General features: G+C 44.3%; 1 protein-coding gene across 1 annotated transcript in view; it reads right to left on the reverse strand.

Moving 5' to 3' along the window:
* Positions 1 to 14,890, reverse strand: part of cacna1ea (calcium channel, voltage-dependent, R type, alpha 1E subunit a) — a gene marked incomplete at both ends in the record, with an annotated part of 123,522 nt that overhangs the window by 23,963 nt on the left and 84,669 nt on the right. The window contains 13 exons of the mRNA XM_080832872.1: positions 532 to 669; positions 1,072 to 1,232; positions 2,272 to 2,368; positions 4,490 to 4,501; positions 4,955 to 5,061; positions 5,411 to 5,470; positions 6,937 to 7,066; positions 7,460 to 7,577; positions 8,136 to 8,425; positions 8,698 to 9,552; positions 13,165 to 13,256; positions 13,861 to 13,928; positions 14,246 to 14,363. Of these exons, the coding sequence (XP_080688998.1) occupies positions 532 to 669; positions 1,072 to 1,232; positions 2,272 to 2,368; positions 4,490 to 4,501; positions 4,955 to 5,061; positions 5,411 to 5,470; positions 6,937 to 7,066; positions 7,460 to 7,577; positions 8,136 to 8,425; positions 8,698 to 9,552; positions 13,165 to 13,256; positions 13,861 to 13,928; positions 14,246 to 14,363 (2,246 nt within the window). The remainder of the gene's footprint in view (positions 1 to 531; positions 670 to 1,071; positions 1,233 to 2,271; positions 2,369 to 4,489; positions 4,502 to 4,954; positions 5,062 to 5,410; positions 5,471 to 6,936; positions 7,067 to 7,459; positions 7,578 to 8,135; positions 8,426 to 8,697; positions 9,553 to 13,164; positions 13,257 to 13,860; positions 13,929 to 14,245; positions 14,364 to 14,890) is intronic.

The raw sequence follows: 14,890 nt of genomic DNA on the forward strand, positions 1-14,890 counted from the left end.
GGCACACTTTTCAAAACCTATTTAAACTGTAAATGTAACCGTACTTTACATCAAGTGCATACTGTAAAAACACAACTATTACATGTCTTGGTAAGACATTACAGGAACTTGCTTTGTGGGTGGTTGACCAAAGAAAGAAAAACATCCCCAGTGTCCTATTTTCAGCCTATTGTGCTTCCTCCAACTGTTTTGGACATGGCACATATGACCCAAAATACCCTCCTTTGTATTGGTAAACAATTAACATACTTGTGGCTCACTCTATGGGTTTCCACCCTAGAATTTCATAAATAGCTTGTTCTGTGCCTGTTTTTTCCATTTACTGCATTAAGCTTTTATTGAGCTCTGAAGACCACCAAGGCTTCTTCAGCCGTCCACTGTCGTTTTCTTCCAATAACATCTAATGTGATTTATGAGAGATGACAGGCTGGAAGGCAGGGCATTCATGAAGTGATGACATTTATGTCACATTTTACAGCAGCCATCAGCTCGTCTTATAAATGTTATTTTTATGATCATGTGAATACTCACTGCGGCCAGCCCTCTCCCGTGGAGACCGTAAAGAGGGTAAGCAGAGCCCACACCACGTTGTCATAGTGAAAGTCGTGCCTCCTCCACTCCCTCTTTTTCACTTCCTTCTTGTATTTCTCGTAGTCGATGTAATATCCCCTACAAGAGACATTATCACATGACACCACTCCTGGTCGTCAAACATTGATTTGCGATCATCTTCATATGATTACCCTTCTTAATTAGGTACTGCTCACCTGATGATGAGGATGCAAGTGGAACAAAACCAGTAGACACAATAGTACACATAGTAGGTACGTTTGTACTTTATACCTCATATAAATGTGTTCACTGTGAAAGGGAGAGATATTCTTGTGGGACTGATCGATACCTGCCCTGACTCAGTCAAGGCTACTGAGCTTCCTCAAACACTAAAAAAACAATATCCCTTGGAGAGGGTACTAGAAAGAAACAGTTCGCTGTATCCTGACTGCCAACATTACATATGGGGGAGGCCAGACAGATTTATAATTTAACACAGGCAGTCGGGTGGATACCTACTGGCAGTCTTTCTCTGTGTCTTTGGAGCTGTCCGTGCAGTAGAAAAACTTCCCTTTGAAAAGCTGCACAGCGATGACGGCGAAAATGAACATGAAGAGCTTGTAGACGATGAGGATGTTGAAGACGTTCTTTAGAGAGTTGACCACACAGTCAAATACTGCCTGTAAAGGGGGGAGAAAGGGAGAGAGAAAGAGAGAGAACACCAATGAGTACTTACTGACCCAATCATATACATCAATGGCTCTTTTAATCAGACAAAGAGGGGCCAGAGACTGAGAAGAATTTCCTGTGCATTGCATCAGTGAAGGAGGCTAGCCTCTCAATTTGAATTTATCAGGGAAATAATCTCAAACAGTCCTCAAGGAGACTTTCAAGATAGAACTAAGGGAAGACTTACAACAGCATAAAATGTGTCTATGGTCTGAGGTTGTAGATGGAACTCATTTAAATCTTCCTCTTTACCAGAGGAAGAGGCTACTCATGTGTTCCTTTAGGTCATAATGAATGTGTCGGTGACCTCTACTGAAACAGACCTCATTTGGCTTTTATCTTCAAAAGACTCTCTCTGAGGAGCATTATAGTGTGACTAGTTATTTTGGGGTTCAAAGAATCCAGCTGGAGATAAAACAGTGATCCTTCCATACACATATTAGTCTTAGTAAATAATGAAAAACTGTTTTCACAATTTCCTTTGATGAGTCCCATGTTTGCAAGAGATCTTTCCTTTCTCTTAGTTGTGACTCATGCCCCTTTCCCAGGACACAAAGATGTTCCAAACAGGGGGAAACGTGAAAAGTGTGATAAGCCACGAAAATGTGAAAACGTGACAGACTCGCTACAAGGTTGGGTGCTCTAATTTCTCGCCCTCCTCCATCAATCCCTCTGCTTGCACTCTAATGATTTGGGAAATTCTCATTATGATTCCACGGGGGGAGAGAGAGAGAGAGAGACACTTCCTTTCAACAAAGAAAAGACTAAGCAAGACAGAGAACTACTGTGGATAAAGCACATTTCTGAATTCTGAAATGGAAACGTGATAGTTCATTTGCCAAATGTTTCTTAACCTTAACATTGCCATCGAAGTATCTTTGCTTAGAACTTTACTTAAGGCTGGCCTTGAATCAATTTACTGTTCAAAATGATTGTTGAGTATCATTTAAAATTACTTTATAACAATGTCACAGTAATATCACCAGTTACCTTTAGTTTAGGGAGTCTCTTGATGGTCTTCAAAGGTCTCAGAACTCGAAGGACTCGCAGAGATTTTATGGTCTTAATATCCCTTCCCTTAGTATTTCTGTGGAAAGGCAATAAAAAATGAATTCCCTCTTTTACAAACAGATGGCATGAATATTTACTCCTAATGATTTGAAACATAGAACTTTAATGACGGATATGATGGAAAGCAACTGATGGAAGCAACACTATGTGTGATGATCACTATTTAGGGTCCCTGCTGGTAATTTAATATTACATCATACCTGCTGTTTATCATCCTTTTAGTCACTGACGCAGTATGTTTGGTGTGAAGAGGACAACTGCATCGCAACTAATTCTAAACCATAGATGTCAACACTCAGTGGAGCTGTAGGGCCCTATCTTGCACCCAGCGCAATTGACATTGTCACCGACGCATGTATCATTCCTATCTTGCACCCGGCGCACAGCGCGATTTTCCCTCCAGAGGCGCGCTTCGAAATGAACTTGCGTCGACATGGGCGGGGGCGGAACAGAGAAGGCGTTTCTCTGGCGCAAGTGGTATTTTGCAGTTTCAAAACAACGCCGTGCGCCGTGCGCCATTGACCAAAAAAAAGCTGGTCTAATGTGAGGCGCAATGTCTAAAGTCTGTATCGCGTATTCAGAACGCTATTTTAAGGGCGCATGTGCTTGCCCGCACAGTATAGGACCTGTAGGCTACACTTTACTTCTGTCGTCTTCACGAGAGATTTACACCAATTGTTTGGCAAGCCATATATAATTACAAGGAAAATAAAGTATTTACCACATGAGGAAATCATTGTGATATCCGTATCCAAGACATTTAAAAACTAGGCATACATCTAGCGTACACAATTGACCCAAATGATTCAGGTTAATTGAAGCTGCGTGACATTTGATTTATTGTATGGCTTTGTTGCATTTATTTAATGCCAGTATTATTATACATCTTGTAAACTCATCTCTGTGTATGTGGACTTTATTTATGTACCTTGGGTTTGCACTGGCTTGGGTGCCGATTTCCATGCCCCCAAATCCCTGCACGCTCTCAGGCGTGAGGGTAGACGTGGCGATGTCCTCTGCTGCCGTCAGATCCTGGGTCGAGGCAGATCCACCTCCCGTGAAGGCACGAGAACGTGTGTTACCTTCCAGCTTGGATGTCCCATGTCTCCGGACGTCATTATAGCGTTTTCGGCAACGTTTTCGGGTGCCCCGTTGCAGAAACAATCACGGCAATATCTTGACATGCTTGCTTGACTTTGCTTACTTTTGGAGGGTTTCTCGCATCCCCATATATATCTATCTCCCGGCTTTTTACAAAGCCATACAATAAATCAAATGTCACGCAGCTTCAATTAACCTGAATCATTTGGGTCAATGTGTAGGCTACATGTATGCTTATTTTTAAAATATCTTGGATATGGATTTCACAATGATTTCCTCAAGTGGTAAATACTTTATTTTCCTTGTAATTATATATGGCTTGCCAAAAAATTGGTGTAAATCTCACGTCGGTCTCCTCGGCTGTGAACTTCTCCGGTCTTCCACCAGGTAATTCCGCCATCAAAATAACAAGCCGCTATGGACTATGCGCTTCTCGCTCTTAAAGGGAATATGAAATGACGCTCCGATTGGTTTATTGCATATTACGCCCAAACCACACCTATGGCTGAGTAACCTCCTTTGGACCAACCCTTTTGACACTTGCGCTGGACGCAAGTGTGTTTTTTCCGCCGTTAAAATAGCAACTGCGCCATAGAGCCGCCCACACAGCTACTTGCGCTTGGCGCCGTCCTACTTGCGTTTCTGATCGGCAAGATAGGGCCCTTAATGTCATGTTTAAAGTGTACATGTGAACCTCTTTCCTCACAATAGACGTCCACTGTACAAAAACAATGACAGAAATAATAATGATAGAACTCTTACTATAATACTAATAGAACTCTTACTATTCAGATGAAAGGGGTCTGAAGGGACAGCAGTGTTTTATTTTGAGAATGCACTATAAACATGACTAAGGTCCAGTACAATTCAGCTGAATCAGTTCTGCTTTTCCAGTATATGAATGGTCCAAGCAAACAACAACAATCACAACAACAACAAAACCAAATATTCTTTATGATGAGGGTTGAGAATGGGCTGGTGAGGGAAAAGGAAATGAATGCTGGGAAAGAGAGAGTTGGCAAGTGTTTTTTTTTACCCCATCACATTCCTGGTGGCCCCGTTGAGACATAATCCATGGGTGCATCCAAACAAAAAATGAAAAAAGATTGCAGAGATACATAATATATAAATAAATGTTTTTGTCCTTCACAAATCCTTCAGATGGATGCTCTGTACTGGCACGTAGTTGCTTACGGACAAATCTAGTCACAGCCCTACTCTAGTATCTTCATACACAGATGTAGAAGCAGAAGAGTAGGAATTATAATTTAAATTGGCCAATAAACACAGTTATTGAATAATAGTATAATGGTAAAATTAAAGATGGACCATCAAAATGATAATTTCACTTTCAAAATCACATTAACCTCTAGACACAGGGATAGTTTCCTTCCAATGTAACCTTTTTTCCCCCATCTTTAGATGGTGCCACCAACCCATAGTAGTTGGAGATAAACAACAACACCACTTGGCTCGGAGTAATTAATCCAGCTAGACTTACGTGAGAGCGAAGGCCACCAAGGCTCCGATCACTACTATGAAGTCCAGAATATTCCATAGATCTCGAAAGTAGGAGCCATCGTGGAGGATCAAACCCTGATCAATCATCTGTAACATCCACCCACACATTCAGCATTAATACACATAGTATAAAACGCCATGCTGTGAAATGCCAACCTTGTTTGTGTATCCAATTCAATGAAAAGCATCAATACCGAGTATTGAGTTCAATAAAACAACCCGATGAGGCGAGATCACAAAATATAAGAGCAGCTCCAGATATAATTTGCCATTTATTGCCACTGTAATTTGTTTTGAAAGGAGTTTTTGAAGGGTCATAATTGCCTGTTTTCACTCTGCAATTTACAACAGTGATGGATAGCCTTCACACAGAGACAGCCCAGCCCAGCCAAAGCTGTCTCAATGACTTAGTCAGGCTTGGACAAATTGCACTCACCTTGATGATCATTTCAAAGGTGAACACTCCCGTGAACACATAATCAAAGTATCGCAAAATCTGAGAGGAAAAATTTAAGAAAAAAGGTTAGCCCCTAAAACAAAAACAGCCTAAAACAACAAAAACATCATGCTTATCCAAATATGTTTGCAAACATGACATATTTGCAAATAGTTCCAACAGAAGCATTCACTGCTTAGAAATAACAAAAACGATTTACGGACTCCCTCCGCACCATGAGAGCAGAATTAATTTGATTTCATCAGCAGTAATTTAGAGGCCTCGGACTTTCTGACAGTGCAACCTCAGTAAATTGCATTTCCAGGAAACTGGCTGCTGCTAGCGATTAACACCCCCTCTGATATTGAATTTGCTTCTCTCTGCTGCCCCCCCCCCCCCCCCCCCCCAGTCTAATCTGCGTCAGTCATCACCATCTTAACTGATTCCTACCAGCTCTCCATGGTTGCTGGTAGCCAGGCACTTGGCTTGACTTTCATTTCTGCAGCTGTTGCTGTGCTGTGCTGAATGTGTGGTGTGTGTGTGTGTTTGTGTGCGTGTGTGCATGTGTGTGCGTGTGTGCGTGTCTGTGTCTGTGTGTGGCTGTTTGGAAACCTGTGGATTCAGATTTGCACTGATTGGCCTCTTCACTGTGGTGCGAAGGCTGTTGAAAAACCAACATCATCACGAGAGAGCAAGAGCTACTCAGACTAAATTTCTGAGGGTTTGTTTACGGAAACTCTAGGGTTTGTTACTGTAGGGCAGGCTGCAGGTGGTTCTGAACACAGTGAGATTGCACTAACACACACAGACACACAGACACACACACACACAGACACACACAGACACACACAGACACACACACACACACACACACACACACACACACACACACACACACACACACACACACACACACTCACACTCACACTCACACACACCAGTGTATTTTCCTATCCATCTCAGGTTCAGAGAGCGACAACTTCGATATTGCTTTCTCTGTGATATGTAGAGTATTCATCAGAGACAGCCCCAGTCAGTGGTGCCGGAAGGGCTTATAAACAGTGTGTGAGTGTGTGTGTGTGTGTGTGTGTGTGTGTGTGTGTGTGTGTGTGAATCTGTCACTTTGTCAGTGTGTGTGCGCCTCTCTCTTTTGTAGATATCTCTGTGTCATTCTGCCTTTTGTCTGTGTGTCCTTGTGAACTCTGTCTTTGTCTGTTTCTTTCTCCTTTTATGAGTGTGCCTGTGTGTGTGTGTGTGTGTGTGTGTGTGTGTGTGTGTGTGTGTGTGTGTGTGTGTGTGTGTGTGTGTGTGTGTTTGTGTGTGCGTGCCTGTAAATGTGAATTTGAAGTGTGTGTGTATGTATGTGTGTAGGCCTTCTTCTCTCCTAACTCTGTGTGTGTATGCGGCTCTATCTCCCTCTTGCACTATCACAGCACGGCCGAGACGTGAGAACGAGGGCTGGCCATAAAATCAAACCCCCCTGTCTATCTGCGGCTCAGGCGCCGTGTGCTTGGCAGGCCTCTCACTTTGTTCCAGTCCGAGTTGGTGGCCACGGGGTCCTCAGCGGCCAGGGCGATGCTGCTGGCCGCAATCACCAGCAGGATGGACATCTCAAAGTAACGCAGGTTGACAATGTAGTGACAGGCCCTGCGGACACTGGGGAGAGGGGGTCAGAGAGCGAGAATGAGAGAGAGAGAGAGAGAGAGAGAGGTGAGTGTCTTCAGAAGAACAGACAGCTGTCAAGAGAATGGGGTTTAAAGAGCATGGATGAAAATAGGGGTGAGGAGGTGGGTAGAGATGGAGTGAGGAGGAGAGGTTCGAAGAAAAAGGAGAGGTGAGGAGGGGTGAAGAGGGCAGGACGTATGGGGTGCGTGAGGGTGGAGTGAGGGAAGGGAGTTAAAAGGAGAGGAGAGATAAGGGCACAAAAAGAGGGCAGAACACAGCAGGAGTGGAAAGGAAAGGGGTGAAGGAGAAAGGAGAGAGCAAAAGTGAGTGAATGAGAGGGAGGGAAAAAGAAGGAGATTGAGGTGAAGAAGAGAGGAATCTTACGGATTGTTGGGTTTGAAGAGAAACATGCTGTTAGATGGTTCGGCCCTGGGTGGATTGCTAGCCTCCTCCTCCTCCTCCTTCTCAGACCTCACCGCAGCCTCCACGTCTTTGGTGTTACCTGCAGCAACACAACACCTACATGATACTAGCAACACCACACAACGGACTCCATAATGAAGCAGCATTTAGTCACTTATCACCCTGAGAAGTATGGGACGGGGAAATAACACAATAGTACACCGGTTTCAACCATCTACACATTAGATACTATGGCTGTTCTGTTATTCTTCTTCTGTCATATTCATTGTCAATCTTTTTCGTCTCACATATCTAGCACCTCTCTGCACGGAAGTGAGATAATTTGATCTTGTTGTCTGTTGAAAATGTGGCGTATTGATACATAACCGAATTGAGCCTACAGACAGTCTAAGCTCGGATAAATCACATGTAGCATGATACCATTAACAACCCTTAATAAAACCCTTCATAAAACAAGATGAAAGGAGGCTGACATCACAAAACATCTGCAGTGAGGTTAGAAGATCCCAATATGTTCAGGGATTAAATAATTAAGCTTTTTTTCCCAGATATGCTTTGTATAACCCTAAAAATAAGCATAACCATGACCATGTTCCATGAAGTGACATGTAAAGGGGTCAAAGGTCATGTGATTTACCACTCATGGAGGTCAGCTCCAGCGAGGATGTCTGCAGGTCTGTCACCTCGATGACTATGCTGCTGCTGAGAGGGGACTTCTCCTGGACGAGGCTAGAGGGATCAAGGTTGACCTCGTTCTCACCACCCTTAGAGCCATCTGAGGGGTCCGGGGCAGGATCACCGGTGAGCTGTAGGGTTGGGGGGTCATCTTGGGAGGGCTCCTCCTTCCTTCTGGTGTTGGGTGAACACGATTCGGGCGTAGTGGACAAGAGATCGGGAAAGGCAGAGAATTCTGGGTCATTGTGCCTGCTTGGGGCAAAGAGAACAAGGAGCTTTTTTCCACAGAAAACCAGTTCTGGACCTCATCACTTTAAAACAGAGAGTTCATTTAAATGCCATTTCATAGAGGAATAGAGATACTTCTACATTTTTTGTACAGAAAATGTACATTTTGTACATTTTCATGTCAAGAAAACCTGGAAAATGACTGATTTTTGGGAAAACCACAAGCAGAATAGAACAGTGCTCATTACTAAATCAATTTTGCAACTGATTCCATCTCTCCTGTTCCAATGCGTCACCTCTGTTCATTTCCGGATGTTTCCCTCTGGCCAGCACCTCCTCCCTCGTGGTTCCCCTCCTCCGCTGTGTCCGACGCCCCTCTCTCCCTGCTGACGGAGCGGCTACCCTCCTCCTGCGAGCCTCTCCCACCTGACTCCCCGTTCCGGGCCTCCCGGTGCCGTGGCCTCCGGGGCCTCACCCCCATGTCTGGGGTGAGTGTGTCACCGGCGGGGGGGCGAAACTTCCTCACCGCCCTCTGCCTCCGCTCGCCATTCAGCCTGCGGGCGCCCAAGGGCTGGTGCCAGTGATTGGTGACTCCCTGCTTCCCGTCCTGCGCCAGTTCCGCCTCAGACGGCGACATGGCCTTGGGGCTGGGCACATCCACCACCAGCGGGGGTTCCGATAATGGCAGATCCATGGCCAGTGGCGGTTTCGGCAGGCTCAGCGGCGGCTCGGGCAGAGTCAAGGGATTCCCACTGAGGGTCAGATCCATGGGCAGGGTGGTCGGGGTGGTGGTGGCGTCCCCAGGCACAGCGCCAGCGGCCTCTGGCGTGGGGGCAATGACGGGGTTGGGCAGCCGGCGTGAGCCATCGGTGGGGGAGAGGTGAAGCTCGTGGTTGTTTTCCTCGCCGGGCTTGCCGCTGCACAGGACCTCACGACTGGACATCCGGTGGCGGCGCAGCTGGCTGGTGCGCTGCTCCCACACGGACATGGTCAAGCGCCGCCGCCGCTCCCGCCTGGACATGAAAGAAGTAGAGGAGTTGAATGATGGCGCTCTGACGCTTTCGGTGAATCTCTCCGCCTCCTCCAGGGAGTAGGCGGGGCGGCTCCTGTGTATGGCACGCCTCCTGTACAAGTAGGGCCTCCTCCGCCTGCTGGAGAGAGAGAGACACGAACAGTGTCAGGATGGCCAGTCAACAAAATACACAACTACTCACCTGACTCGGATCCTATTTCAAGCATGATAACTATAATAACCTTAATAACAGCCTAGGTCTCATATTATGGCATCTCATTATTGGTATTTTTATGAAACATGTTATTTACCACAGAACATAGAAGCACTGTTCCACTATGTCTTAAAAAAATATTAAGCAGCTGAGAAATCATGGTCTTTTTTTATAAAAAATGTAAGTCATGCTTGTTGTAAACTTAATAACATGAAAAATTAGGATATATTCTGTAATTGCTTGCACGGATGTGTGCACTGACAAGAGATTTCATTTTGGGACCCACATGAATGAGATAAATAATCTTTCTCTGGGCAATCGATAGCATGTATTCCAATTTTAATAAGCAAGATCTATAAAAAAAAAAATGCTGATGTATGTTTTTCTAAGTTCTTCTAGCCAAGTTGATAGACAAGTTGGCTAAACCAAATGGCAAGGCCCCAAAATCTATGGCCAGTGCCCAGGTCCATATAAATTGTGCAATGTGGAAGCAATCAATTCGTCATTAACATTACTCAGTGAGAAATGGCAAATCAGAGCTAGAAAGATTTATGAATAAAATGGAAATAAGGCAGAGACATGTGCAACATCAAAGTGACACCCAAGAGTAGAGCAGAAGACAGAGAGCAAGAGCAAGAGAAAGAGTGCTGGAGTGGTGAAGCAGTAAAGGGATATGGATGGTTAACATAAGTGAGTCATCCGGCACCATGAAAGTAAGCGGACAGCGTGGAAATTGTAATGAACAGACAGTGTCTACTTACTCGTACTTGTACTCTTGTGAGGTCCGTGTTATCAATGAGCGATTGGTTGAAAACAAGACATTAGTGCTTCTGAGAACTCAGACAAAAACAGGTCCTGTGACACAGTTCAAAAATACCGCAGACTGTTGGCTGCTAACAACAGAACCAGCGGCCAATTACGGGGTAAGCAAAACCTCTGGATAGACTTGGTCATAATTTTAGTATTAGGTTTTTTGAATGTAAATTATGTGACTGAAGAACCAGCTTGTTCAACAGTCAACAATGTAAAGTAATGAAAAAAGATCATAAAAGAAAGGTAACTATATACTCCAAAATCTTTGGTCTGTGTCACAGGCTAGGCAAAGCTCCACACGACAACAAGATGGTAGCAGTATTAGATAAGAGCAACATCAACATGTACAACACCAACATTTTCATATCCAAAAACTTGAAATGTTCAGACATTTTGGAGAAACAAGACACACAAATAGAACATGTATAAATGGTGGTCATTTGGCAAAAGCATCAACATAGGTTTAGTACAGACAAAGATAGCCACAAGGGTAGCATTCCCAGTGTGCATGTCTGCGTGTGTGTGTGTGTGTGTGTGTGTGTGTGTGTGTGTGTGTGTGTGTGTGTGTGTGTGTGTGTGTGTGTGTATGTGTGTGTGTGTGAGTCTGTGTGTGAGTCTGTGTGTGTGTGTGTGTGTGTGTGTGTGAGTTAGTCAAAGACCACGTCCTGCTAGTCATGCCAAGTCATTGCAGGCAGGAGTCATGCCACTGGGTCTCATGCAGAGGTTTCCCAAAGTGACGTGGACATGCCGCAACCGCCTGCACTCATGTTACCCCGTGAGAGGGCATGCTGTCCCCCAAATGCCAGCCATGCACCCTTGCTCTACGCTCACACCCCTCCTCACGGCTCCAGTGGGTCAGGCAACCAAAGATCAGGGTCTGCCCAGTGTACGGGGAACCAGAGAACTCTGTGATATTAAACATCAAATAGATGCATTCTGACAAGGCCTGCACCTCAGACATTTTTTCCTCATTTTTGCTTTTTTTCCCCTCCCCCCTGAGATACCTTTTTACGTCTGATTCTCTCTCTGGCATACCAGACCTAGCTGGCATACCACCTCATGTCTCGTCATCTAACTGATTATGCACTGTTTTTGTTACTTTGTTTTCACTTCTATCATGTGAGTTCACATTCAATATTTCATTTATTTGTGCTTGTTCGAAAATAGTTTGTTTATCTGCACACTTGACTTCAGTGTTGTTTCTACGTCAAATTCTATTGATAATGAAGCTTTCCCTCTGCCATCTGCATGCAACAAAGAGTCAGCGGCCGGTCCACTGCTGTGTCATGCTGTGGCATGCTTTACTTGTAGCTTCATGCCTCATACAGGCAATACAATACACTTTCACACTCAACAACACAATGCACTTTTCCAGGCCGTTCTTGTGGCATTCCGTAGGTTGAGCCCCAGGTCTATTCTATCCTCTCACCTCTCACTCAAGACCAAGCACACCTGTCCTATCTCTCTTGTCTTTATTTCCTGAGGAAAACTGGCCAAGGGAAAATCAGGGACAGGGTCTTTAGTGGGAAAGATGGCGAAGGAATGCTCTCCCAGGGGCGGTTGAAGCTGTCTCTATGACAACATAATAGACTCATCCCCTGCAAAGGCTCGGAAGCCTGCCCGTAGCCATGGAGACACACACTGCTCCATTCGAAGCCAATTATACTGGTGCAACATAAGCCAAGAGGGGGGAAGGAGAGGGGGGGGGGTCCATCTGCTGAACACTCCCCTATGACTCCCGCTGGCTGGCTAGAACAACTGTCCCCTTGCTCCTAAGACTAACACTTTCGAAAAAATGCTTTTCACAAATAAAGCCTTCCCCACCCCTTGTGGAACTGAAGATTTGTTTTATACTTTACTTAAACCCAGTATCCACGAGGCAGTATGAACACATTCTAAAATGGTAATAAAGGATTCATAATGCCTCATAGTGACTGACATAACTCTATACAACTCTATATCCTTATACATGCAATGACTGCACTCATAAAGCTTTATGTTATAATATAAACCCTTTCAGCTGGAAGTATCAGAATGTGTAATAAAGCTTCTTTTACCCTCATGATATGTGTGCCTTATGTCCAATGCTGTTTATTTACAAAATGCTCTTTATCAAGCCATACTGTATGTGACTCCATACAACCTTTCAGAAAAATAGTTGTGGAGGGCTTATACTACAACATCATAGTGCTTTGAGTGGAGGCAAATTTTACAGATAATTATATAGACTTATGTCATACAATACATATACAAATGTTAAGGTTTCTATAAATGTTCATAATGCTTCATGGATACTGGGTTTAAGTGAAGTGTAACAGGGTACTTTTATAGTCCTCCAAAATGTACCTTAACTCCTGTTGTACATGTTCCACATGGCCTCGGTATACGGTATGCTACTTGCACTAGGGCGCTTATCTGCTGCTCTCTTCAGTAACACACCCTGAGCCGAAGAAGAAGGTGGGTGTTTATGAGATTGTACTTATTATTAGTTTGATGGTCAGTGCACACTGCAGATCTCTAACTCAATGTCTGGAGATGGAAGTCGATGCGATTGGGGGGTGGGGGGGCTGGGGGATGTGTGTGTATGCGTGTGTGTCAGACAACAGAGAGCCCACACGGGCTGAGGGGTTAGTAGGTGTTAGTCAGCGTGATGCTCTGGTGTCACTTCCAGTGCAAGTGTTCAGGCAGGCAGACAGACGGGGCAGGCCCACTCTCGCCACTTACTCTGAAGACATGATGGAGGACATGGGCCCTACTTCCATGGCCTTCTGCAGGGCGTGCTTCTGGTTGAACTTCGCTTCTTCCTCCTCTTCATCCTTTCAGAAGCAGGATGGTTAGGACTTCACTAGTAGTACATACAAGATAATGCATCCTCACAACTGTTGGAATATACAGTGCAAGCAGGGCCTTGAAATTTGCAATACTTGTAACTCCAAGGCTCCACTGAGAAGAAAAAAAACTATATATTTGACATTATAAAAATCAGTTTTAAGGGGTGAGTGGTTGCCAAGTAATCCATATTGGACATATGTCAATGGGAATTCAAAAATAGTTAAATGTTGCCCTAATTACTAATGGATGGCTCACTATTGACCACGCATAGCAAGATGTGTTTACATTGATTGTTTCACTGGACTGGACCTCAAAGCACCATACTGCACTGGGTTTTCTGGCACAGACGATCAAGCCCCGCACATTCAGTTTCAACATTCCAGCCAGTTCCTCTCTGCTGCAGCCTGACCAAAGGCTGGCTACAATAGCCAAGCGCAGTGTTGGAATACATAGTCCTACTACACCAACGGCCATCTAGTGATGTCCTTCTAACATATTCAAATACGAATATTTTTGGTTTCTGTCACTGAGTGTCACATAAACAAAACATGAGAGAACATGGCAGTGGAACGGGTTGCGGAGAGTTACCTTGGTGAGTTCCTGAGCATTGGCCAAATTGTCCACGGCAATGGCCAAGAATACATTGAGCAGTGTGTCTAGTCACATTCTGGTCAAGGACAGAACTGTACTCTCCTAAATGCTGCGTTTATCACCTTTCTCTATTACAGAACAACTGTATACATGAAAAACCTGGTCCTGTTCTACTGTATAATGTGTTTCAAGGCTGTGGCAGAAGTGTCACATTCATTGTGGGAAGAGCGGTAACACACTGTTAATGGTCATTCAGATGTAAAGGTCATTAAGCACTCGGTTTCATTAAAAATGCATGTTTATATTCATTACACGTTTCGTGTAGTGGGCTGAGTAGCATTGGCTGTTCTGAGGCCTGTTGGAGAGGACTGTTGAAGGATACAGTTTCCAAACAGAGTGAGGACAATGAAGTAGATGGAGGACCACATGCCTGACTTCACCCCGCCCTGAGAGCGAATCCCGTCATACATCACCTCATTCCAGTCCTCCCCTGTGAGAATCTGTAGCACACACACACACACACGCACACACACACAACACACACACACACACACACACACACACACACACACACACACACACACACACACACACACACACACCACACACACACACACGCACACGCACACAGACAAACATACACAGCTTGAAAATACATATAATCTTTTTCGCTGCAAATGGTGAAATTAAGTAACTGTGAACATTGTTATATTCATACTATAAATTATAAACATGACCATCCTTGATATACTTTCATATCCTTTGCTTTGTGATGTTGATATTAATTATGTCAGGGTGTATCAATGCATGTCTCATATAAGACTATGAGGATTATTAAGCCCTATGTAAGACAATATTGTAAAACAGTAGGGATTTTATAGGATTGGAAAATGTGTTCTACATTGTCTGTTAAAATGATTCAGGATCATTAAACCTGATTAATTGCTTTTACAAGTACTACACCCAGCAAGGGTCCACTACTTAAAGACCTATACACCATGTTTCTTTGTTTAAAAATTTGATTTAA

This window comes from Sprattus sprattus (genome assembly GCF_963457725.1).
Source record: "Sprattus sprattus genome assembly, chromosome: 2".
In the NCBI taxonomy this organism is placed as follows: domain Eukaryota; kingdom Metazoa; phylum Chordata; class Actinopteri; order Clupeiformes; family Clupeidae; genus Sprattus; species Sprattus sprattus.